This window comes from Eumetopias jubatus, unplaced genomic scaffold (assembly GCF_037043125.1).
Source record: "Eumetopias jubatus isolate StellerSeaLion01/CBP00866 unplaced genomic scaffold, mEumJub1_p1.0 scaffold_6, whole genome shotgun sequence".
Taxonomy (NCBI): Eukaryota; Metazoa; Chordata; class Mammalia; order Carnivora; family Otariidae; genus Eumetopias; species Eumetopias jubatus.
This window is the reverse complement of record NW_028274812.1, coordinates 2696141-2720171: the sequence shown is the minus strand read 5'-3', so window position 1 is coordinate 2720171 and position 24031 is coordinate 2696141. Positions and strand designations below refer to the sequence as shown.

The following is a 24031-nucleotide window of genomic DNA, read 5'->3' as shown; positions in this document are numbered from 1 at the left end:
ATAACCCTTGATGGGGCCCTGTGTAGCTGTCAGTTGGGCGACCGTCCAACTCTTGATTTCAGCTCAGGTCATGATCTCAGGGTTGTGAGATCCAGCCCCATGTCAGGCTCAGCGGGGAGTCTGCTTGAGATTCTCTCCCTTTGCCCCTCCCCCCAATTCGTGCACAGGCTTGCTTTCTCTCTCTAAAATAAATAAATAAATCTTTAAAAAAATAAAATAAAATTTACAGGGTGCCTGGGTGACTCAGTGGTTAAGCATCTGACTCCTGATTTGCGCTCAGGTCATGATCTCAGGGATCTGAGACTGAGCCCCACGGCTGGCCCCACACTGGGCGTGGAGCCTGATTAAGATTCTCTCTGTCCCTCGGCCCCTCCTGTCTCCCCCTCGAGGGCGTTCTCTCTCTCTCTCTCTCTCAAAAAATAACTAAAATTTAAAAAATAAAATTATAACCCCTGAAGACATTCCAGAGATAAAAGATGCCGATGTACATAATTGAAAGGACCTACTGGGTACACCAGGAGAAATTGGTCCAGAATGATCCGCTGAGACATATCCTAGCAAACCTTCTCCATAGAACTAACCTTCCTGGCCCTTCTCAACTATCATGTCCTTGCTAATCTCCTGTTGCCAGGGCCTGGCTGTTCGTGCCCTTCTCTCTCTCCTGGAAGTTTATTTATGCATCTGTCAGCTGTCCAGGAGCAAGAATTCCTGTCTCCTTCAAAGGTCCTTCTGGCTGAACTAAGAACCAAGTGGCTATGAGACAGATTAACAGGAGAAAAATCAGATTTAATAGTGTACACACAGGAAGTCCACCCAGACCTAGAAATTCCAGAGACCAGCAAAATGAGGTTCATGTGTCATTCTGAAGTAAGAAGAGGGCAGGGGTCTCGGACTTCCAGGAAGAAATGCAATTCACAGGAAGAGGAAAATGAGCTCATGTTTGATAAACAAATGTTTGCTGGGCCACACAGACCCAACTGGGACTGGGAGACTCTGATCAAGCAGGGCCCTGGCCCTCCCCCCCGGTCTCCCACCCCTGGTTCATAGGGAGACAGCCCTCTTCCAGGAGCAGGGCCCCTACCAAATTCTTTTTTTTTTTTTTTTTTTTTCCTGGACGTTCTTGAAGGGGAGGCAAGGAGCTTTTCCCAAATCTGGGTTTTGATTCCTTTATAACTCAAAATAATCTTTATGCCAAAGCGACCTATCTGGGGGTAGCCTGCCCTTGGCCCCCAACAGGGCACTCACTTCAAGTTCCAGTTGGGCTGCAACTGTTCACATCCTGATTGTACCTGCTGAGAACCTGTTAAATGTTTTCTCACTGTAGTCTTTGTGCATTACCAGAAAGGTACATGTTACAAAGGATAACCTCAATCTTGCTTAAAAGATCTCTTCAGCCCTGATCAAGTAAGCCATCTTTACCGAGGGGGTTTTAAAGTGTGTTGAGATCCTTCAGAGATCTCCTCTCCAACAATTCCCGGGTTCCTCGTTTTTGTAGGAGGATAATTTTCCAAGGGGCTCCTCCTTGGAGTCATGGCATCACAGTGCGTCAGCCCTACTGTACGGAATACAGAGACCAGTAGCCAGACAGGTCTTGTCTGTGGTCCGTGTGGTGGGTTCTAATCCCCATGACTGGTGAGTGTGACCTTATTTGGAAATAGGGTCTTTACAGATGTAATCAAGTCAAAATGAGGTTGTGAGGGTGGCTCTAGTCCACTATGACTGGTGTCGTTCCAAGAGAAAGGAGAGGGAGATCTGACACAGACAGGCACACGGGGAGAGGCCACAGGAGGCCAGAGGCCGGGGCTGAGGTGAAGTCTCCACCTGTGGGGGATTTTGCCAGGAGCTGGAAGGGACAAAGAAGGGCTCCCCCACAAGTGTTCAGAGCGAGCGCGGCCCTGCCCGCACCTTGGTCTCAGAGGTCTGGCCTCCAGAACCATAAAGGAATAAATCTCTGTTGTTTTTAAGCCACTCAGTTTGTGGTCCTTTGTTACGGCAGCCCTGGGAACATACAGAGATGCACCCTGTGGGGAAATAAAATTAGGACTTGCTCTGATGAGAAATCCAGCATCTTTTAAAAAATCTTCTTGCTTGCTATTGGGATCAGTCATGCCTGTTCACTAACGCTAACCCTAAAACACGAAAGGAAACATCAGTCCGTCCTCACAGCATGACCTTTTGTAGCCATTCAATTCAGTAGGTTTTTCTGTTAGAGGCGGTTATTTTGAAAACACGGCTGTCCTTAGGGCGAAGTGAGTTGCTGTTCCGAAGTTCACAGAGGCAACTCTATTTCAAGTGTTTGATGAGAAAGGAACTACGACGGCATCAACCTGATTAAGACGAACAGAGGGGTCCTCTTTTCTCCCCCACAGCCAAACACGTCTCGGAAGGGCAGAGACCCAGGGCGGGTCACGGTGCGAGGGTCTGCATTTCACAGACCGTCGGGTGTCCTCACTTCACAGACGGAGCCGCCGTGCAGCAGGGGGGCGCCGCGGCGTCCTGCACAAAGGGAAGGGCGCAGTCTCCGGGGGCGGGCATGGGGCGCCGCCCCCCACGGCTACACTGTGTCACTGCGCGCTCCGAGCCCCGATTCATCAGCGGCCCCACCAGGCTGCGGCTGGGCTGCCTCCTCTCAGAGAGGAACCCAAACAGGGCCTGCGCTGATGTTGTGCAGCCCCCGACCGGGTGGGGATGCTGGCTGGCAGGTCCCCTGCAGCGCCCCCCGGAGCGTCTCGCCTGCCCGCGCCAGGCCACCGAGGGAACGCGGGTGAACATGTTCCGAGCTAGGAGGTGAGACGCCCACCCACCGCTGGCCTGATCCCAGCCTGAGAACAGGCCCCGCGCGACCCCCCACGCCAAGGAGGCCGCCTGCTCGGAATCCCCACTGTGTGCCCACCTCCAAGGGGGCCTGCCGAGCCCAGGACGCCAAAGAGTATAATAAAGAAGAAAGAAAGAAAATCTGTACCCTTTATTCCAACGACAAAGCCTCTCCCGAGGCGTGGGAGGCTTCCTCTCTCCCGCGCACCCGTACTCAGCCCAGATTTACAGGTACAGCGTCAGCGCCCCGGCGTGAAGGGAAACCAAATCAGAACAGCCCTGCAGGAAAGACACTCGCAAACGCACCGTTCCACTTGGCAGCCGCTTTCTGACAGGCAGCGGTTTGTGCATCTCTCCAGCTTTTCAAAACAACATCCCCGTGGCCTGTGGGCGTCAGGGAGCGGTCTGCTGGGGCGGGGGGTAGAAGGCCGGGCCGTCCTCGCAGACCTGCAGCCCCGGGCCCCCGGCCCCCCCGGCCCCCCCGGGCTCCCCCGGCTCCGTGCAGTTCCGTAGCCGCAGCTCCTTGGTGAAGCACAGTTCGATCTGACCAATCGTCTGCACCTCCTCACCCTAAACACAGAACATGAGGGACGTCTGAGAATTTGGATCTCGGAGGATCACCTGTTCTGTGGTCATCAAGTCTCTGAATCTGAAGAGACAAGGGGGGACTCCAGGGGCCAGCAACGAGTGGGGGCCCCCCACTCTGTCCAGCAGCGACCAGCGGGGGGGCCGCAGGGCTTGCCGCCCGGTCACCAGCCAGATGTCCCCCGTGCCAGCCTGGTGGCCTCGTGGGAGGGGACACCGCTTGAACCTGAGGAACGTGCACCTCTGTGCACACAGCATAGGCATCATGGCGTTGGGAGACGTGGTTTTGTAGAATAAACGGGTCAAAGGACCCTACTGCTCAAAGAATTTAAGTCTTTATCGAAGCTGCCAAAAGAAACTACAGTCCCTGTATCCACTAGACAAGTATCTACGGTTAAAATGAATGAGACTAATAACGGAAAGCCTGAGAAAATCTCTAACTCAGAAACGTTTCGTACACCCGCCTCCTTCACTGTCCCTGCCGGAGCACGTGTGCTCTTGTTGTGGGGAAGTCTCGAGAAAACAAACCCTATTCGAGCACGGCATCGAAGAGCAGTGTGTGTGGGTGTGTGGGTGTGTGTGGGTGTGTGTGTGGGGGGGTGTGTGGGTGTGTGTGGGTGTGTGGGGGTGTGGGTGTGTGTGGGGTGGGTGTGTGTGGGTGTGTGTGGGGTGTGTGTGTGGGGTGGGGGTGTGTGTGGGGGTGTTGGGTGTGTGTGTGTGGGGGGGTGTGGGGGGGTGTGGGTGTGTGTGGGGTGTGTGTGGGTGGGCGTGTGTGGGGTGTGTGTGGGTGGGTGGGTGTGTGGGGTGTGTGTGGGTGTGTGTGGGGTGTGTGTGGGTGTGTGTGGGGTGTGTGTGTGTGGGGTGTGTGTGTGGGGGTGTGTGTGGGGGGTGTGTGTGGGGGGTGTGTGTGGGGGGTGTGTGTGTGTGGGTGTGTGAGTGTGTGGGGGGGTGGGTGTGTGGGGTGTGTGTGTGGGGTGTGTGTGGGGTGTGTGTGTGGGTGTGTGTGGGGTGTGGGTGTGTGTGGGGTGTGTGTGTGGGGGGGTGTGTGGGTGTGTGTGGGGTGTGTGGGGGGGGTGTGTGTGTGTGTGGGTGTGTGTGGGGGGTGTGTGTGGGGGGTGTGTGTGTGGGTGTGTGTGGGGTGTGTGTGTGGGTGTGTGTGTGTGGGTGTGTGGGGGGTGTGTGTGGGTGTGTGTGGGGTGTGTGTGTGGGGTGTGTGTGTGGGGGGGGTGTGTGTGGGGGGTGTGTGTGTGGGTGTGGGTGTGGGTGTGGGTGTGTGTGGGGTGTGTGTGTGGGTGTGTGGGGGGGTGGGTGTGTGGGTGTGTGGGGTGTGTGTGGGGATGTGTGTGTGGGGTGTGTGTGGGGGGGTGTGTGGGGGTGTGTGTGGGGTGTGTGTGGGGGTGTGTGTGGGTGTGTGTGGGGATGTGTGTGTGTGGGGTGTGTGTGTGGGTGTGTGTGGGTGTGTGTGGGGTGTGTGGGTGTGTAATTTTTTTTGACTCCAGTACAGTTAACATACAGTGTCATGTATGTTTCGGTGTGCAATACAGCGATTCAGCACTTCCATCCGACAGCTGGTGCTCATCACAAGTGCCCTCCTTCACCCCCATCACCTGTTCCCCATCCCCCACCCCCACCCCCTCTGGTGACCAGCAGCGTGTTCTCTAGAGTCAAGAGTCTCTCTCTTGGTTTCTCTGTTTTTCCTTTGCTTGTCTGTTTGTTTGTTTCTTAAATTCCACACAGGAGTGAAATCACATGGTATTTGTCTTTCTCTGACTGCCTTATTTTGATTAGCATCATAGTCTCTAGCTCCATCCACATCGTTGCAAATGACAAGATCTCATTCTTTTTTATGGCTGAGTAATATTCCACTGTGTATACACATCTTTATCCATGCATTAGTCGATGGACACCTGGGCTGCTTCCACAGTTTGGCTATTGTAGATGATACCGCTGTAAACACAGGGGCGCATGTGTCCCTTCGAATCCGTGTCTAACCATCTGCGATTTTTAAAGTGCACACAGCATTACCTGTATGCACACACTCCCACACACATGCACACACACACATCTCTGCCCCTGGGAACTCTATGGTGAGCACACAGATGCTGACTACGTTGAACCTGTCTTCTCGATAAAGACAGAAAGAGCAACAAAACATAGCACAGCACCTCTGACCTGTTTTGGTGGCAGACACTGGACTTTAGGTATGACTCCGTATATGCCAGCAAGGGCGTCTTTAATATCTGAAATCTGAAATGAAATAAAATGCATTAGAAATACTTGGACAGAGGCGGTGTAAGGGCTCCACCCCATGCACACGGGACACTCCGGCTTCCACGTGCACAAACACGCACAGCTGACCACAGGGCACAGTCCTCCGGGCACTCTGGGCTCGCAGACAAGACCCCGGGGACAGGCTGTCAGCCACCTGGGCTCCACCCTCAGACCACAGTGGCCCCCACATGTGCGCCACAGTCTCCACTCTCCCCCCTGCCCTGAGCTTCTGTCCACACCCAGAACCTAGGGGCTGCGTGCAATAGATCAGACCAACTTTCACGGGCCAGGACTCCTGTCTGAGCTCACATCTTGCTGCTTCTGAACCTAACAAAGTGCCTGCAGCACAGACAGGGAGCTCAAGACATTAGTTGTCCTTGGTGCTTTTACTGTCATTGAAATCCGTTCTCTGATAGGCACATTCTGGGCAAAAATGTAAACATAGTCCCCCTACCCGCTTGAACATGAACCCCGAGGGCCGAGGGGGCCCTGCAAACCCTCTCTCTCCTGGGGCAGCTGACACTGTCTCCCCAAGGTCGCTGTTCCCTCCCAGCCCCACTCTCGCTGCAGGCCGGACATCAAGCAGAAGATCAAGATCTGATCAAGGTCAAGCGGAAACCGGCTACAGGGTGGAGCACAGATGCCAGGGAGCACAGCAGAAATGCCGACCGATTTCATAGTCAGGAGACCTAAATGAGAGCTCGGTGTGCAGCCGGGAGACGGGAAACCAGGGATTGCTAAAATCAGTACCTTTAATTCTTTTTGAATCCCAGGAGATTAAATCGGCTTATATAGAGAACACATCAGGTTCTCTTAACGCAGGAGTCAGCAAGCTTACTGTGCGAAGGGCCACAGGAAGTACTTCAGGCTCCGAGGGTCACTCACGTGTCTTTCCGTGGGACACCTGCCCACGGAGTGTGACCACGGGGGACGGTAAAGGAACCCGCCGGGCCGTGAGCCAGTAAGACTCCCTTTATGAAAACAGGCTATCCTGGGTGGAAAACAGTTTGCATATGCTTACCAGACAGTAAGATCTGGTCTGTTTAAATTTCTGTAGTTTTGGGCGCCTGGGTGGCTCAGTTGGTTCAGCGACTGCCTTCGGCTCAGGTCATGATCCTGGGGTCCCGGGATCGAGTCCCGCATCGGGCTCCCCGCTCAGCGGGGAGTCTGCTCCTCCCTCTGACCCTCTTCCCTCTCGTGCTCTCTGTCTCTCACTCTCCCTCTCTCAAATAAATAAATAAAATCTTTAAAAAAAATAAAATTAAAAAATTAAAAAAAATAAATTTCTGTAGTTTTATCATGAAAACAAAACAAAACAAAAATCTTAGGCTTCTTCCTCAAACAAAATATTATAAAACGGAATGTGCTTTTCAAACCACTTACTCCCCTGCCCTGTGCGAGCCTGGAACACGCTTCTCACCAAGGGACCATGAACCTAGGCTTCAAGGTTTACGCAGCTTTCAGATCACACTCAGTGTGCACTGGGAAACAAGATATAAATAAAGCCTACTTGGAAACATAATAGTCAAATAGGAGAGGGCTTGTTCGAGTCACTTTAAAACCCAAGTGCGGTGCTCGGGCTGCAGACACTCTACCGTGGGTGGGTGGATGCTAGGTGTCCTCAGGTGGCAGACACACATTCAGTTACGAAGCTGAAAGCAAGACTTACCTGGTAGTAATTGATAGATGGCTTTATTCCCAATTTTTGGAGCATGCTAAAATTTAAATTAAAAAAAAATTAGCTGTATAATAACATACATTTTCCTTTCTTGTTCTTTTAAAACATATTTCCTAATAAAAATGAAGACACTCTTAAAAGAAAGCACTTATTTTCTATTGCTTTGGGCAATAAATCTGTGAGCAAGGACAGCACATAAATGGGACTCGGGCTTCCCTGACGACCCCTCCCCACAGCACACCCACTGCGGATCTCTCTCTCAGCACCCGGACGGTTCTCGACAGTGGCCAGACGGCCCGTACCCACTGGAGTTGGCACACACATTACCACCTATTTGCCAAGCCTGCTTCAAAAGATAGTTAGCAACTGATTTTGGATTCTAGGCTCATCCTAGAAAACCACACTTGGTCAAATCTTTAAATACATTCAACACCCACAGACTTGAATCATTTCCTAAAGCATATGGTTTTGACCAGCTATCCCATCAAAATACCATATGACTAATTTACCTATTAAATGATGGAGCACAATATAAACAATTCTCAGATTTAACAGTCCCGAAACAACACTTGAGCCTCCATCACGTCTCCCTGGATTATCCGGGCTATGACCGCCCAGAGCAGACGTAAGACCCGCGCTGCCTCTCTGGACAAGGACATCGTCAGATGAGTCTGCCCGAGGAAAACCAGACTGACCAGGGCACGCCTCCTCCAGCCGTGATTTCTGGCAACAGCATATATAGTGTTAACAAGACAGTGTTTGTAAAGACAGCACACCACCAAGTGTCTGGGTCTCTGCTGTAGCGCTCCGGGCCTAGGCGGGAGGAGGTGGTCGGCAAGGGTCCTTGGAGCCTAGAAATAAATGTGCCCACGGCCTGTCCTCATGCTATCTGCGCAGTGTAAACACCAGATTTCAAAAGCTCTGGCTCCAGAAATGGAAAACTTCGCAAATTTTAAATATTTATTTCAAGTTGCAGTATTTTGGATACATTGAGTTAAATAATATAAAATCAATTTCACTGGTTTCTTTTTGCTCTTTTTAATGCGGTACTAGAAAATTTTAAGTTACATGTGTGGTTTGCATTATTTTTCTACTGGGCAGTGTTGCTGAAGAGCCCGAGTCAGGTCACCAAGGAAGTGAGGCAGAGAGAGAGAAATATTTGGGGAAGCCTGGCATTCAGCCCAGATTAGTCTATATAATGTTTTCTATGGCGTTAAGATTAGATTGGCATTAATTTCCTGGCCCGTGTCTGTGGGTTATCTAAGATCCCTGGTTCACGACACTTTGCATTTTTCAGGTTTGCTACCTTCATATTACAAAGTGAATAAAACACTGCTAGTTTATGATAACATGACAGGCTTCCCTCTGAGAAAAAGATAATCTGTGGTAAGGGTTTATAATATAGAGAAAAATACAAGATCCCTTGTGTTTTGTGAGTACTGAGATTTTTAGATTTTCCTTGGAGGAACGGGGAAAGAATATACTTTCTCTACAACTCTGCTCCCATGAAGTCTGACAGACCTCATCTCCCCGCAGAGCGTTGTGTTCAGCAGGCCCCGAGTGCACGTTTCTGCAGGAGGAATAAGCAGGCGCCCCCAGCAGTGGTGAGGGCCTGGCCGACGCTGCAGCGACCCCAGGACTGGGGATCCTGCACACGTGTGTGCACACGGAAAGCTACAGAGATTCGGAAAGTGTAAACAGGAGGTACTTAATAGTTGCTGGATGAAAGGACGAATTATTTAGATGTTTTACATTAAGCCTTTCAGCAGTCCCCATTCACTGCCCTTTTCCTGACTGAGCAGAACTGGGCTTGGGCAGTGAGCCGGACCTCGCGCTGCTCAGGCGTCAGGAAAACCTGGGGCAGCCTCCTCTCTGCAGACGGCTCGCGAGCGGACCCCGCTCTGCCGGTCTGCACCGCGGAAACTCTCCCAGGTAACCCTCACGAGGATGTCTGCCCTGGGTATCACCTGCACTTTTGGGGTGAGGAAATGTTCCCAAAGGTCTTGCTCTTGCTACGAGAAGAGCCTGCAGAGAAGCCCAGCACGCGGGAGCCGGGACGCATGGCTGGTGTGTACGCCCGAGCGGTGGTCCTCAGTCCTGCGGGTCCGAGAGCAGGAAGGCGTGGGACCCTGCGGGGACCCCTCCGGCCATCTTCCGGCACGGAGACGTAGAAACGACACAGGGCACAACGGGCCAGTGGCAGGCGCAGGATCCCAGGCACACGTGGCTCTGAGGACTCCTTTGCAGGGCGTAGCGCAGGCAGTCTTGTTCTCCCCCCGGGGCGCTCGCCCCTCCCCACCCAGATCCCAGTGACACAGGGGACCGGCTGTGCCTCTGTGCGCCGGGCGAGTAGAGCGCATGTGCAGAGAACGGCTGCGGGCCTACGCATCTTCTGAGCAGATGTGGTTCACAAGCTTAAACACAGGTGAATAGCAAAGGCGCTCAGTAGGATTCTGGCTTCTTCTAACTAAAGCAAACTATCTAATTTCCTGTCCTGGTCTTTAAAACGAGGTCACAGGTTTATCATGTGACCACTTAAATGAAGAAAAGCAAGAATTCCCCGCACACCTGGTCACCAGAAATGCTCAGACAGTGGACGGCCAGCCTCACCCCCAGCTCTCGGCCCCGGGCCGGGCAGGATGAGCAGGTGGGGCCCTGGCCCTCAGCAGGGCCATCGGAGGGGGTTTTTACGAGTTCTGGGTCTGGGTAATTTCTAGGCTCTGAGGACCCCTGCCTACTACCTCCTCCTGCTTGTTCCAGAAACACTAGAGCAGAGAACCGAACACTTAGTGATGCACGGTCTTTACAAAACCTGCCGTGTTAATGCAATAGCCCTTCGTCAGAAATCCCGGCTGAAAGACGCGTGCCCTGGTCAGTCTTGTTTCCTCCGGCCAACTCACCGGCCGACGACGTCCGAGCCCAGACGGGGCCCTACGTCTCCGACGCTGCTCGACGTGACCACGGCCCAGACTGACCTGCAAGGCTGGGTGGGAGATGGTAGGATTCCTCAGGACGGTTCCGCGCCCTGAGGGCCAGGCCCCGGGGGGCCCCCTACCTGTTCAGCGCCAGCCCCTGGTACAGGTCCAGGCTTCCACCGAAGTATTTCTTCTGTGAGTTGAGGGCGTCTACCTGGGCGGCACAGGTGCCGTGCTTCTCCCACTCGTGCTTCCTGGGAGAGTGTTTTCATAAACAATCTCCGGTTAAAAGTCATGGAATAGATTCACAATGAAGAGTTCACACCTACGACAGGATATTCGCACGCACGTCGTTTCTTTTACGAATAAAGAGGCTAAGATTCCTTATGTGCCACGGGCCCGACTCGTGAGCCCCCTGCGCCAGGGAATGAGGCCCCAGGGGACAGAGTCCGGTCTCCAGAGGGCGCTCATCTCCCTGCAGCCCCTCCCTGCAGTCAGGGACAACTCACTCCGGTGACTCAGCACGAACCCCGGCTGAGGAAAAACAAAGCGCCCCCACGCAGGCAGGCACCCAGCCATCACGGGGCCTGGGGGTTCCGCTTCACAGGGACGCCAACCGGTCCTTTCTTTATTTTTTAATTTTATTTTTTATTTTTGTAAGATTTTATTTTGTTTATTTGATAGAGAGACACAGTGAGAGAGGGAACACAAGCAGGGGGAGCGGGAGAGGGAGCAGCAGGCTTCCCGCCGAGCAGGGAGCCCGATGCGGGGCTCGATCCCAGGACCCCGGGACCATGACCTGAGCTGAAGGCAGACGCCCAACGACTGAGCCACCCAGGCGCCCCCGACCGGTCCTTTCTAGGCAGCTAGCCGAGAAGAGGGAGCAGTGTTACCTCCTGAGAACGCCGCAGGCCCACGCCCCATCTCCGCCTCTGCCCACCACGACCGTGTCCTTGTCCGCCCACAGACAGAACTCCAACAGAACACGCGAACAGCAATATGGGTTCGAGAAGAATATTGTTGATAACAATTCCCCATGTTCTATTGCAGTTAACTAGGAAATTTCACATTCTTCTGCAAGGCAACAATACTGCTGGCTTAGAAATGGGGAAACTGAGGCAGAGGGGCTGGCGAGGCGCCCTGCTGAGGCCACTCGGCCGGGAAGTCCCAGAGTCTGCACCTGAACGGCACTCTGGACTCTACAGCCGGGGCCCCTCCGGCTGCACTGCGGCGCCACCCCAACACCCCAGCAACGTGGGGTGCACCGCCTTCACAATCGCGGACACTGTCGAGTGGGACGTTAGCCATCATTACGTGGGAACATGGAAGGGGCATTCATGAAGGCGTCCTACGCTGTCTTACAGAAGTGTGATCTGAATGGACGCTGATGCGTCGGTAAAGCTCATCCACAGGGCCAGTGTTAAATGACAAGTTGCTCCAGCCCAAGAAAACGGCGTGGGAACAGCTACCTTTCTTCATCTACCACGGTTTCTGGGGTGAATTATTTCCACAGAGTAGAAAAAGGAGTTTCTTTCCGACTAGATGAAAATGGAACCCGAATTACAGACGCCCTCGTTTCTGCGGAGCTGGAATCATTCTAGAACCTGTCATACAGGGTGCTGGCGGAGCCATGAGCTTCGTGCCGTTCCCCGCACATAAGACATATTCAATAAATGTCAGTTGTTATTACGTTTGGATCAAGCTCAGCTTAAGGATCAGAATCTATTAGAGCATTGTTAGCGTACATCCAACGTTGACTCCCACATCACTTGGAATTGGACAGTTTGCACTTAACACGAAATGGTCAGTTACCGGGCAGAGGTGCCCATCCTGTGGCCCTGTCGCCCGCCAGGAGGGCACACGAGCAGGCCCGGGGGCTGCCCTCTGGGATGAGAGGTGGGGGCTCCTCTGGGACGTTGAGGCCCAGGACACCTCCCACAGTGAGGCTGCTCGCCAAACTGGGCCTCGCTCAACTCTCATTCTTCTTTGCACAAGCATCAAGAACAGAAATCCTACTTCGCAGGGGGCTCTGTCCATGGCATTTTTCAATGTGGCAAATTTGATGAATAGATTTAATCTTAGAGAATTATCTCGAGCATAAAGTAAGACCAAGACCATGTACTCTGCATACTTGCTTCCTATTTGGGATAAACGAGGACAGTTTTCGGACAGGAGCCCTCCCCCACCCCCAGCCCCAACGACGAAGCCGAGGTGGACGGGCCTGAGTGCCTCTAGGACCCTCTAGAAACTCACACAGCAAAGGGAATTTGGGCAACAGGGAAGCATGACCCAACGCCGCACGCAGGGGGCCAGTGACGGTGACTGCCCTGTACTCGGGCGCTCCAGGAGCATAAATACTAAGGAGAGTGGGACAGTCACCTCTGAGTTGACAACAGAAGTTTTTAGATGTGCTTCTTACTATCCAACCTGAAAAAGTATCATTTTGCCTTTACAGAGCACAAACACATGTGTACTCTGCCCACACTGTTACATGTTCAAGGACCAGCTCGGACCGCCTTCTTTACGGGTGTTTGTTGATTTATTGTTAAGTCACCTGGCAGCAACAATCTGACTGATGGTGTCATGGAACACATCGGAACAAGTGGAAACTACACTCGGCATACTTTGCACAGATTCGGCATTTTACGCGCACTGTGAAGTGCTGTAGACGGTTTCCCCTGCGTTCCCCTACCCCCCCACTCTAGCTCAGTTGGGCGACAAGTTCTGGGAAAGCGTTCTCTGGAATGCAGCTGTGCGGAACGTGTGTCGGAGACCCGGGCCATTCCTCTCCCTAACTCTGAGTGCTTCTCCTGTTGAAGAGACCGGGGCGGCAGACCTCAGGGCCACACCTCTGCCACACTTGTCGGCCTAAGCACCAGGGAGCCCGGGGGACAGGCACCCAGTGCCCCTCCATGGTTTCAGAAAGCTTCCGTCTACACTTAATTCCTTTCCTGGATGTTCCACACACAAATATTTCCAAACTGAATTAATCATTTTGGACAAAATCTGAATAATTGCAATGTGAATTATAAACTGCCACACTGGAGCGAGGCAGAGACAATAATTATTTTTGGTTAATATAACGTAAATAAAAGGAAGGTTCATTTTACCTTCTTCAAAAGCAATGACTTAAAAAGCTACCTTGAGTTAAACACAGCATTTTTCTCCTTGGCTCAGCTCCCACTACACTTAGAGATGTTTCTGCGGATCGAGCCGCAGGTGGGACCTCACCCTGTCTTCCCTAAGTCGTAGCACGGGACCGCGATCTTCTGAAGTGCCTCTTCTTCTTCCTTGATGTATCTCGAGACAACAGCACAAAGTCTTTAAGAAACATTCTCTCCTGCCTGCGTCAAAGCGACTGCCCCTTAGGTACCCACGTATTTGGCTTAATGAAACCTCAGGAAAGGAGAGTCTAAAACAAAGTGATGAATGAAATAGCGGATTAAGAGCAACTCTATAAATTCCACTTGCCTGCACTTTTTTTTTTCTTTCAAATACCCAGCACAGAACCCAACGCGGGGCTCGAACTCACAACCCTGATATCAAGACCTAAGCTGAGATCAAGAGTCAGATGCTCAACTGACTGAGTCACCCGGGCGCCCCTCGCTCACATTTTTTATCTATTGGAGAAAGGCCCTGAAAATGGCATCCCAAATAAAAGGTGGTTCACACATCTGCGCCTCAGAAGGGCGGCCCCGTGGTCTGTCCCTGCGCCCCCAGCCCGAGGCTGCCGCGCTCTTGCACTCACCAGAAATGGCTGTGATTTAGTGGATGGATCACATCAGGCCAGTACATCTTCATTTTGGGCAGAAGGTCCTGTGCATAAAAAAAAAAAAAAAAAAATCTGTGTAGGACCTAACAACTCAAAACCTAGAAGGCAAATCTGATAAACCAATACATTAAATACGAACTGTCCTCTGTTAAGCAATAACGGTCAGGTGAGTAAAATGATTTCTTACAACATATATAAAAGTGAAATCTAATCATGAAAGTGCATTGGAAAATAGGAGTACGCAGAGGGGCGTGGGTAAGCACACGGTGGTTCACCCAGACAAGGGAATGTTAGCTCTAACGAGAAACCAGCCATCAAGTGATGAAAGAACACGGAAGAGCCTTCCATGCACATCACTGAGTGGAAGATGCCAATGTGAAAAGGCTGTGAGTCCCGACGTGTGCTACTCTGGAAACGACAAGAGTACAGAGACATTGAAGGGTCAGTGGTGTGAGGGGCTGGGGGGGGAGGGGTAGTGGGAGAACGAAGGATTTTAGGGCAGGGAGACGCCTCTGTATATGGTATAACGGGGGATGCACGTCATTACGTAGCTGTCAAAACCTGTAAAACTGTGACAGGGCGAGCCTACTGGGAACTGCACAGTGTCTGCTAGCGATGAAGTACCCATTCCGTGACAAGCGTCCCACATGAACGCAAGGTGTCAACCACAGCGGACATGGTCTGTGTGTTCAGGGGACATACATGGGAACTCTGCACTTGCCACTTAATTTTTCTGCTTTAGGTTTCTGAGCCTGCTGTAAAAAGTAGCATCTACTAATGAAAACACACACCACAAAACTCAGGTTCTCCTTTCCCCCAAGAGGAGCTCCTCTGGGCTGGGTGGGCTGTGCTCTACAGATAGTTGCTCTAAATTGCACAGCGTTCAGGTTTACTTTTCAATTTCTACAAACCCACTAGAGCAGAAATAAGGTTCACTCAAAACAGTGTCCAAACAAACTCAGGGCAACCTTGCTTCCCCCTATCTGCCACCGCCCCCCGCTACCCGCCAGCCACCGGACAAGCGGACACCCCGCGCGTCCCCTGCCTGGTGAGCCCTGCCCCCACGCTCCCACAGCCGAACTTCCCGGGCAGCCGTCTGCCTCACTGATTCCGTGTCCCACCGTCTTGCACCTCCCACGCTCTGGCTCAGCTCCCAACAGCCCTAGAGGAGGGGGGAGTAGGCCACTTTCGTGGGGGACCCACACTACAGCTGGGCTTTCTGGGACACAGCAAGTAACCCAGCAGTGTTGTGAGCGAAGAGTGGCTTGCGGCCACCTCCCCACCTTGCCCAGCAGGCCGCTCAAAGGAAAGGGCATTTTCAGCCTTCCTTTTACGAACCCTGTTAGTGCCCCTTCCCGAATCCCCCCTCTCCTGGCTTCCCTCCTCCCCTCCCCTCCTCCGGCTGCTTGCCACACGCCACCCCCCCCCACCCCGCCCCATCTCTGCGCCAGGCTCGGCCCTGCTTCTCCACGCCACCCACGTTCACACCTATGCGCTTCACACCACCTATGTACTGATCGCACCCAAAGTTCATCTCTAGCCCAGACTGCTCCTGTGACAGACACACGTAACCCAGCTGGACGTTTCCAGGGCACTTCAAACTCAACATGTGCAAAGCTGACTGTCAACCACACACCCGCCAAAGCCCGGTTCCCCCGCCAGTGCCCCCATGTCAGGAAGGAGGACACCCCCAGCAAAGCCCATACCCAGAGCCCCACGGGAAGCTTCTCTCCCAGCTAGTCACCGAGCCTTGTCCCCTCGACTTCTGGGATCCCCTCTTGCTCTCCATTCCCACGGCCTCTGCCTACTCAGCTCTTCAGGCCTGGCCCATGCCCCACACCAGCTCTCATGCGAGCCAGCACGGCAGCCGGGCTCTTTCCCTCTCTGGCGGGAATGCTAGAGGCACCCAGCACATTGTCAATTAATCTGTAATGCCACTGTCGGGTCACGAGGCTCTAAGCAGGAACATCCCCGCGGTATTACGCAAGCTGCAGTGAGTCTGGGAAGGGGGACGTGGGTCTGAGGAACGAGACATCACCGGGCTTTGGGGTGCGCTAATAATTCTTACAGACAGGCCTCAGACTCAGGCCTCTGGGTGCATGCCAGTGAAGGTCCTTACAGGAAGGAAAGAGGAGAAAATACCATGTGGACTAGAACATGTGAAGGGTTTGGAACTTCCTGCCTTGCCCTTTTGGGGGCCATATATTCATGGGAAGGACCCCCATTCTAGCAAATCCTGATGCCATCTCATGTTTTCAGGGAGGGAGGCCCTACCCTGTAAATCCAGGTACTCGTTACCTGACAGATGACTGGTTACACGTACAACAAAGTGTCTCAAGAGAACATCTGCTAGCATTGCGGGTAAAAGCCACTCCCTGGGCTATTCAGTAACACAGGCCTTTGTGCTGGGAGGGCCCATCCCTCCCTTTCTGCTCACAGGCCCTCCCTGGAAACCCACCCGCCTACAGCCAGAAAGGACAGGTGTGGTACCCTGTGCCGGTCCTCCAAGCCAGAGAGGTCTAGAAATGCTGACCAGGAGGCACAGGGGACCCGGGACTAACGTGGCCGGCGGGGGGCAGTCGGGGTCGGCTTCACCCTCGTCTGCTGTCACTTCACACAGTTCCCTTTTCGTGGTGTGGGCCCCGGGCAGGGGAGAAAGGTTAGTTTGGATTTAATGTGTGGGATTCTTTTAGGGATTCATAAATCCAGAAAAAGTGCCAGGGGTTGATTCCTGGTGAATACGATTATGATTCCTCATTTGAAAGCATGCCGTTGAGGGTGCACTTCTGAGAAGTTAACCGAGCGCAGCATCTGCAGTGGCGACATAATGAACAGTGTTACCTTAATCTCTTCTAAATTAAAGGGCCATGATCCATTACATTCTTCTGCTTTATCAGGCCTTGAAATTAAAATGAAAAACAACAGCAATTAGTCTTGGTTGAGATGAGCTCCCAATGCGGGAGGAAGCACTACCATTAACGTCTGTGGGAGCATCTGCGGGAGCAAAGGCAGAGACACGCTAAGGCTGTGTGAGTCACCTAACAAAGAACGCTCAGGTAGGGGCGGTCAAGGAACGCGCCCAGGAGCAAGGCTCACGATGACTCTCGCCCCGGAAGCAAAGGAAACAAGCCGGTAGGGGGAGCTCGGGAGTCAGGCCGGGTCCCAAGGGCTCTGCCCGCTGCCAATCCCCACGCCAACGGGCCCCAGGGAAACTCCCTGTCTTTACGGGACGGTGAGGCTCAATGACGCAGCCTACAGACACTGCTCAGAGTGCCTGCCCACGGCCCAGGCTCAGCTAGCACGGCTTCTTCCCAGCACGGATCCCCTCCCTACTTCCCCACGTCTAATTCTGGACGTGTCAACTCCTGGTCTTCAGAGGCAGCGGGGTTCACCAGGCCACCGGATCTACTTCCGAGACCCCCAACATGTCTCCAGTGTCAACAGGCTGGCCCAGCACCCCGGAACTAGCGCAGCCCCCTGCCGGGATGGGGGCACACTGTGCACCGTCCTCCCAGCTACACGTGAAGCGGCAGGAACTTCAGCACGACCCGAGGAAGCCTCACTCCCTGAGACTGCAGGGCCGCTGACGAGTCTGTGGCAAAGGAGGGGCCGGAGCCGGGTCCCTGGGCCGCAGTCTAATTTGCTGCTCACAGAACCCCATTCCTGAGGAACAAGCACGTACTGACAAAGGCCAGGAGGGCCCCTCCCCCACGGGAGCAGCTGGACAAGGGCATCCCCTTGACAGGCTGACTCATGGGCACAGTGAAACACGACAAATACATGCACAAAGAGGGAAGAATAAACTACACAAAATGCAGGCAAAACCTGAACGATGAACTCGGGTATCTGTGTACGATGTAGACACATATATGCACGTGTACAAGGCACACGCGCTTACTTATTTTTATGTATCTACTTATTGCCCCCAAAGAAGGATAAGACGACAGGGTGACATTTAGTGACCCCAGCCTGGACCCAGAGTCCCTACCAGCAGATGTAAAAGCTGCATCATCCCTGTTCCACCAAACAGAACTGAGCCACAACAAAATTAGGGTACTGTACAACCTGCGAAGATATTTTAAAATAAGGACTTGGTCCACTGAATAAACTAACAAAAATCACGAGTGTAACTCTTAGGACCAGCCTCAATCTACTTTTGGGTTAGCTAGTCTTTCCCTATTCAAGCGTGAACGGCACTAGGGCTTGCCATAATCCGTGGATGGTCCAGTAATCCGGAGGGTCTCTGCAGTCGTTCTCAACCTCCTGCAGAGAAAAGACAGACAGCACATCACTGTTCCGCGGCTTACTGACTGCGGCTTCCAGCCCTGAGGAGCAACCTGGGGGCGGGCGCTCCGTCTGGAAGGAGCGGCCCAATCCTCGATTACATAACACAATTAAAAACTGAGTTTTGCCTTTTTTTATGTGTTCTCAAATTAAGTCAGTCTGATGGAAACACACCTATTTGCCCATGCATTTTCTTATCGTGTAATCAAAACTAAATGTTTGAGGGCTCACAGTACCGGTGCAATGAGCTGGTTCAGGCGCCAGGTCTGGATGCGTTAGTGATACGGTTAAGCGTGGACGTTACAGAATATGGACGTGAGTGCGAGTGCTCTGGAGCAAAAACGCCAAGGTGAGGACAGGACAATAAAGATAAACTCACGGAGATAAAAGCTCACTAGCATACTCTTTAGGGACCTCCAAACTGTTTAGCTAAATTGGGGAGTTCTTCCAAAACAACCATCAAGAAATGTATCGGCTATGGGACCGATGCCCCCGCGGGGAATAAACCCATGAAAAGCGGGTGTGGGTGTCTGGTGAGGAACAAGTGGGGCTCCGGGCAGATTTGCAAGGCTTTCCTGTGGGGATCACCTTCCGTGGGGAGGCAGCTCTGCCCCAGGTTGGTCTGGAAATTAGGGAGGCTCTGGTTTAGGAGACTGGCACAAGGGGGCATGAAAGATACCTGCCACAGACCCGAGAGGGCAGAGAGGCAGAATGACAAAGTGCAGGATCGGGGCGGGGGGCGTATCCTGCACCTCTCCTGACACCCTGGGCTCCTCCCTCGGGAAAGCAGGGGGCCCATTTCCCGCAGGTGCCCGACTGGTGAAGAGCAAGGTCAGGACCCACGCCGGGGCGGGGGGGGGGTCTTCTGTCAGCCCCACGTCCAGTGTCTCAGATGAGCCTCTAAGGGGTGACTGGGACCCAGGGGCAGCTTTCACTAAATCACCAGCAAGTACCTGTCAGTCCCCGGCACGTGCCCGGAGCACTGAGGACCATGGAGAAAGACACACCAGCCACCGCCCCGTAACACTTATGTCACTCAGGTGGGGAACAAGCCCGGAGACAGCCCCACTGCCCGGGATGCCACCAGGGCCAGAGTACCGGGACCCCTTGTCATGGGCACCCTGCGGTGCCCTAACAATTCCCTAACAACGACGCTTCCCTAGCAGAAGACTTTTTTTTAAAAATCTCATTTGTGAAGCCCCAAGGTAGGAATGCATTTCACTGCACAGGAACACACGCACATTTTGTCACAGAAATGCCTCAGCCACCAAAGGACCTTGCTCCCTGCCCCGAGGCAGATCTTCCGGTGTCACCCAACACAGGAGCTCTCCACACACGGCCGGGCCCGCAGGACCCAGGGCTCCCACGATGTCCCGCCGCCAGGGTGGAGAGCTAGATCTCCAACAACACTCAGGGCTGGTCACCACGCTCCATTCTCCGCCCTCCGACACTCCTCACACTGGAGCACAGCAGCAGCACGAGAGGCAGGAGACAATGAGGTGTGAAGTTTAGGAAACTTGACCCAGAGAGAGAAGCCTCGCAGCAGAAGCGAGACAAGGCTACAAATGACAGGCCAGCCCGAGGGCAAACGTGGGCACAGAAACCCACTATGCACGAACGGGCCAGTCGAGGCAGAAAAACTCACCTTGCACACCGTTACAGGCCAGTGGTGAACCATAATCAGCTTTTTCCACTCATGGTTGCCACTGTTAAAAGACAAGGAACTTATGTCTCAAGAACTGTTTAAAGAAAAATTAATTCATCCATCCATTTACACCATCATGCATTCAACAAACACGGAGTGATTGTCACGGGCCAGGCGCTACTGCAGGATGGGGCAACGCTGTGAATGAGGGACCGGGTCCCCAGGCACTACCGTGGGACAGGGCCACTGTCCTGAGCGAGGGACCCGGTCCCCAGGCACTACCGTGGACGGGGGCACTGTCCTGAGCGAGGGACCCGGTCCCCAGGCACTACCGTGGACGGGGGCACTGTCCTGAGCGAGGGACCCGGTCCCCAGGCACTACCGCGGACGGGGGCACTGTCCTGAGCGAGGGACCCGGTCCCTACCCTCTTGAAGCACACATGCCAGGGAAGGAGACAGGGGCCATGGTAGCTAAGAGAACACACATGGTGCCCCACAATGACAAGTGACAAAGAATATAAGTAAGCAAGAGGACAGGCATGTCAGCAGTGGAGACAGGAACTGAAATTTTAGGCCAGAAAGCCCGGGAAGGTCTCACTAAAGGTGGGGGCAGAGGCCAGGAAGCAGAGGGAAGGAGCCCTGAAGTGCCTTCCTCCTAGGGTTGGTCACGAGTATAAAAGCAGAAGCATCATCATCCCTTAGCCACATTTGTGAAACCCATAAGGCCTTCAAACCTGAATTTTTTTGTGGTTCATTTGGCAACAAAACATGACCTCAACTAGTTTGAGCTGCTCAGTGCTCTACACCCCTCAGTGTGAAGGTGCAGGAGCTTGGCCCCACGGTGCTCCCTCAGACACGGTGCTCCCTCGGATACAGTGCTCCCTCAGACTCGGTCCGGAGCATGGCCGTGCCCCTCATGACCCACAGGCCCTGAAATCCCCTGGCTCTAGGACCTCCAGGTGAGGCAGAGCGGAGCTATGTCTGCAAATAGGTCGAAGCAGGAAGGAGAGCTGGTGAAAACACTCTACAGATGGGAAACGTCAGCGGCCACAAAGGGACTTCCCTCAGACAGACACTTAATTCAGGATAAATTAGATTTTAGAAGGAATGATTCAAAAGTAAAACAGGACCACGTTCTCACACATTGGCTTCTGTAAAGAGATGAGTCCTGCTGAATAAGTACAGAATCACAATTCAGATGTTACACAAACTTAAAAGTTGTAAGTTGCACTCAGTATAAAAGAGAAAGATGATGAGCTGCAGCATGAGAGGCAGGTGCTGCCTACTTAGGAGGCAGGTGCTGTTGTTATGTCCACTTGACAGATGAGCAAAGCCACACAGGGAGCTCCAAGGTCACACATCTGGATGAACCAGGCTGGCACTCAACCAGTACCCCATACTACCTCTCCAATGATACACTCTTAACCTGACGGCAAAAACTAATCCATTAATTAATGTAGCTCTTTTTCAGAAAATAAGCTTTCTGGGGAAAGCTGAAATATAGTGTTACCTTTTCAAGTAGATGATAAAACAGCAATGACAATTAAAAAGTAAAACCCACCTTTTCCCTCACCTACCATGTAAGTACGAAAGCTTTTATTAAATACGGTATCATTACCGAAAATAAACAGAAGAAAAAATTAAAATCTGGTGCTCAAAATTTGGTTTCCTCTACAGAGGTGCAACAAGAATCCTCCACAAACCCGCCTGTTTACCCGGGATCTGCTGCACCACTGAATGAAAAGGAGGAAGGGGAAGGCAGGGGGATGAAGAGCCAGCGTAAGAAACTTAAAAAGAGGAACCAGCACCATATCCCCGACGTTGTACTGGAACCTAACCCAAAAGTGCGCGTCTACAATGTCGGAGGGTGTCAGAGCACCTGCCGGGGCCTCGACCCGACCCCAGGCCCCCGGCCCCTGCGGAAGCTCAGAGCCGCCCCACCCACTCCCAGGGGGTCCCGGGCTCACCTTCTCCGGGACGCGCGCGCGCCGCCCAGGCAGCACAGCGCCAGGCAGAGGGAGCTCAGGAGCAGGCTGTGGGGGGCTGCAGGCTTCATCGTGCCCCACACCCGAGGACTACACGCTCACGTGCACAAACGCTCAGCTCTTAAGTATCCGGCGCCAGGCCCTGCGCTTCCCTGAAAATGTACAGAACTCCTGAAGCCCACCTCCCACCGGCCGGCGGCCGACTCCACCCTCACGGCGTCCGCCGTCCCGAGGGGGCCCCCAGCCCGCCGTCCCAGGTGGGCCCCGGCGCCCCCCCAAACCGGCCGTCCCGAATGGGCCCCGGCGCCCCCCCAAACCGGCCGTCCCGAATGGGCCCCGGCGCCCCCCCAAACCGGCCGTCCCGAATGGGTCCCGGCCAGGGCCCCCGCCTCACCCGGGCCCCCCCAGGCGTGCACACGTCCCTGCCAATGCCGCACCGCAACCCCAACCGCGACCTCGCGGTTGACACCGCCCACAGTCAGGACCTGCGCGTTTCCGTCCCTGGGCGGCCGGCCCTGGACACGCCTCCCTAGACGGGCACGCCCCCGGCCCGGCAGACACACCCCCGTAGTCGGGCACGCCCCTAATCCCGGCCGACACGGCCCGTGACGCCCCGCCACCAGGACACGCCCCCGTAGACGGGCACGCCCCCGGCTCGGCAGACACACCCCCTGACGCCCAGCCGCCGGGACACGCCCCCGTAGACGGGCACGCCCCCGGCCCGGCAGACACACCCCCGTAGTCGGGCACGCCCCTAATCCCGGCCGACACGGCCCGTGACGCCCCGCCACCAGGACACGCCCCCGTAGACGGGCACGCCCCCGGCTCGGCAGACACACCCCCTGACGCCCAGCCGCCGGGACACGCCCCCGTAGACGGGCACGCCCCCGGCTCGGCAGACACACCCCCTGACGCCCAGCCGCCGGGACACGCCCCCGTAGACGGGCACGCCCTTAATCCCGGCCCTTGGCTCTTCGCCCTTCGCCCTTCTCCTGCCTGGCTCCTTGAGGAGGCTTCTCTTTCAGCCCAGCCCCCGTCCCGGGCCTGCCTTCTGGGATGTCCTCTGTGTCCCCTGGCTCTTCCTCGCGGAGTTGAATCGCCTGGGATCCCGCGGGGCAGGGCCGCCTCCGGGACGTTCTGCGCAGAGCCCATGACAGGTGTGCTCAGGACCGGGCTTCCAGGGCCTCAGCGAAGTCCAGCCGCGGAGAAGGTGGCCCTCTGGGGCCGTGCTGAAGTCTTAAAGGAGCTGGGGCGCGACTGTTCCCTCAGGACTCCCTGCCCTTCCTGCCACAGGGCCCGCTAGGGAGGCAGCCTGTGACCTTCATGGAGGTCATGCGTGTTCAGTTCCAAGAGCCCGAAGCACGCCCCTCCACTAGCCCACCTAATTGTGTTCAGCTCTGCTCCATTCACACGGTCCCTACTGTGTGCCGCACTTCACAGAAACTGGAGAGCACAGCTGGATATCACAGCTGAAGCTGCCCCCTTACCCTCCGAGGGCCATCAGCCTGCTTTCAGGACCGTCCGACGGAAAAGCAAAGCTGTGGCAACAAACGAATGTCCTTGGGCCTAAGAACAAAGGGCGTCGGGGGGGGGGGGTAGGGGCGGGCGCAGATCTGTCAAAGAAGTCGCTAAAATCACTTCCCTTCATCCTCCACCACCTACTGCACTGGCCTTCACAGTCCCTCCTTCCAGGTCCTCAGAAACTATACCCTCATGGATTGCCCAAGACCTCCCCACTGCGAAGGATGTCTTGGCCCCTTGGTTTTCCTGCGGCCCTGCCAGCCTTCACTGCCTGGGTCTCTTGTGCGGGCCCAGGGCGCACACCCGTTCCAGAGGCCCTGGCTCCCACAGCAATGCTGGTCTGTTCAGTCCCCCAGCCATTCACTACCGAGGGAACTCTGCTCCCACCAGTCCTCGCCCCAGACCCTTCCAACCTGGTTAATGCCAACCATATTTACCTTCCGAGTAAGGACATAGCTTCCTCAGGGTCCTTTGTCATCCAGGACCATCTAAGGATCAGGTGCACAGGTAATATGCTCTCCTGGGTGGTGTCTGCATAGTACTTACCGCTGTTTGAATAAA

At 54.2% G+C, this 24031-nt stretch overlaps 1 protein-coding gene across 2 annotated transcripts; it reads right to left on the bottom strand.

Annotated features, from left to right (window-relative positions):
- Positions 1–2950: 2950 nt before the first annotated feature.
- RNASET2 (ribonuclease T2) lies at positions 2951–22449 on the bottom strand. 2 transcript variants are annotated; one of them, XM_028103265.2, is made up of 10 exons: positions 22344–22449; positions 21932–22101; positions 19965–20025; positions 18243–18298; positions 16877–16934; positions 14012–14079; positions 10404–10517; positions 7340–7385; positions 5572–5646; positions 2951–3384 (listed from the first exon to the last, which is right to left on the bottom strand). In XM_028103265.2, exons 2-10 carry the CDS (start codon positions 22018–22020, stop codon positions 3208–3210), a joined length of 744 nt encoding a protein of 247 aa, XP_027959066.1. In that variant the 5' UTR covers positions 22021–22101; positions 22344–22449; the 3' UTR covers positions 2951–3207. The 2 variants fall into 2 exon arrangements, with proteins under 2 accessions (XP_027959066.1, XP_027959067.1); XM_028103266.2 differs by lacking the exons at positions 16877–16934; positions 18243–18298.
- Between the last annotated feature and the right edge of the window lie 1582 nt (positions 22450–24031).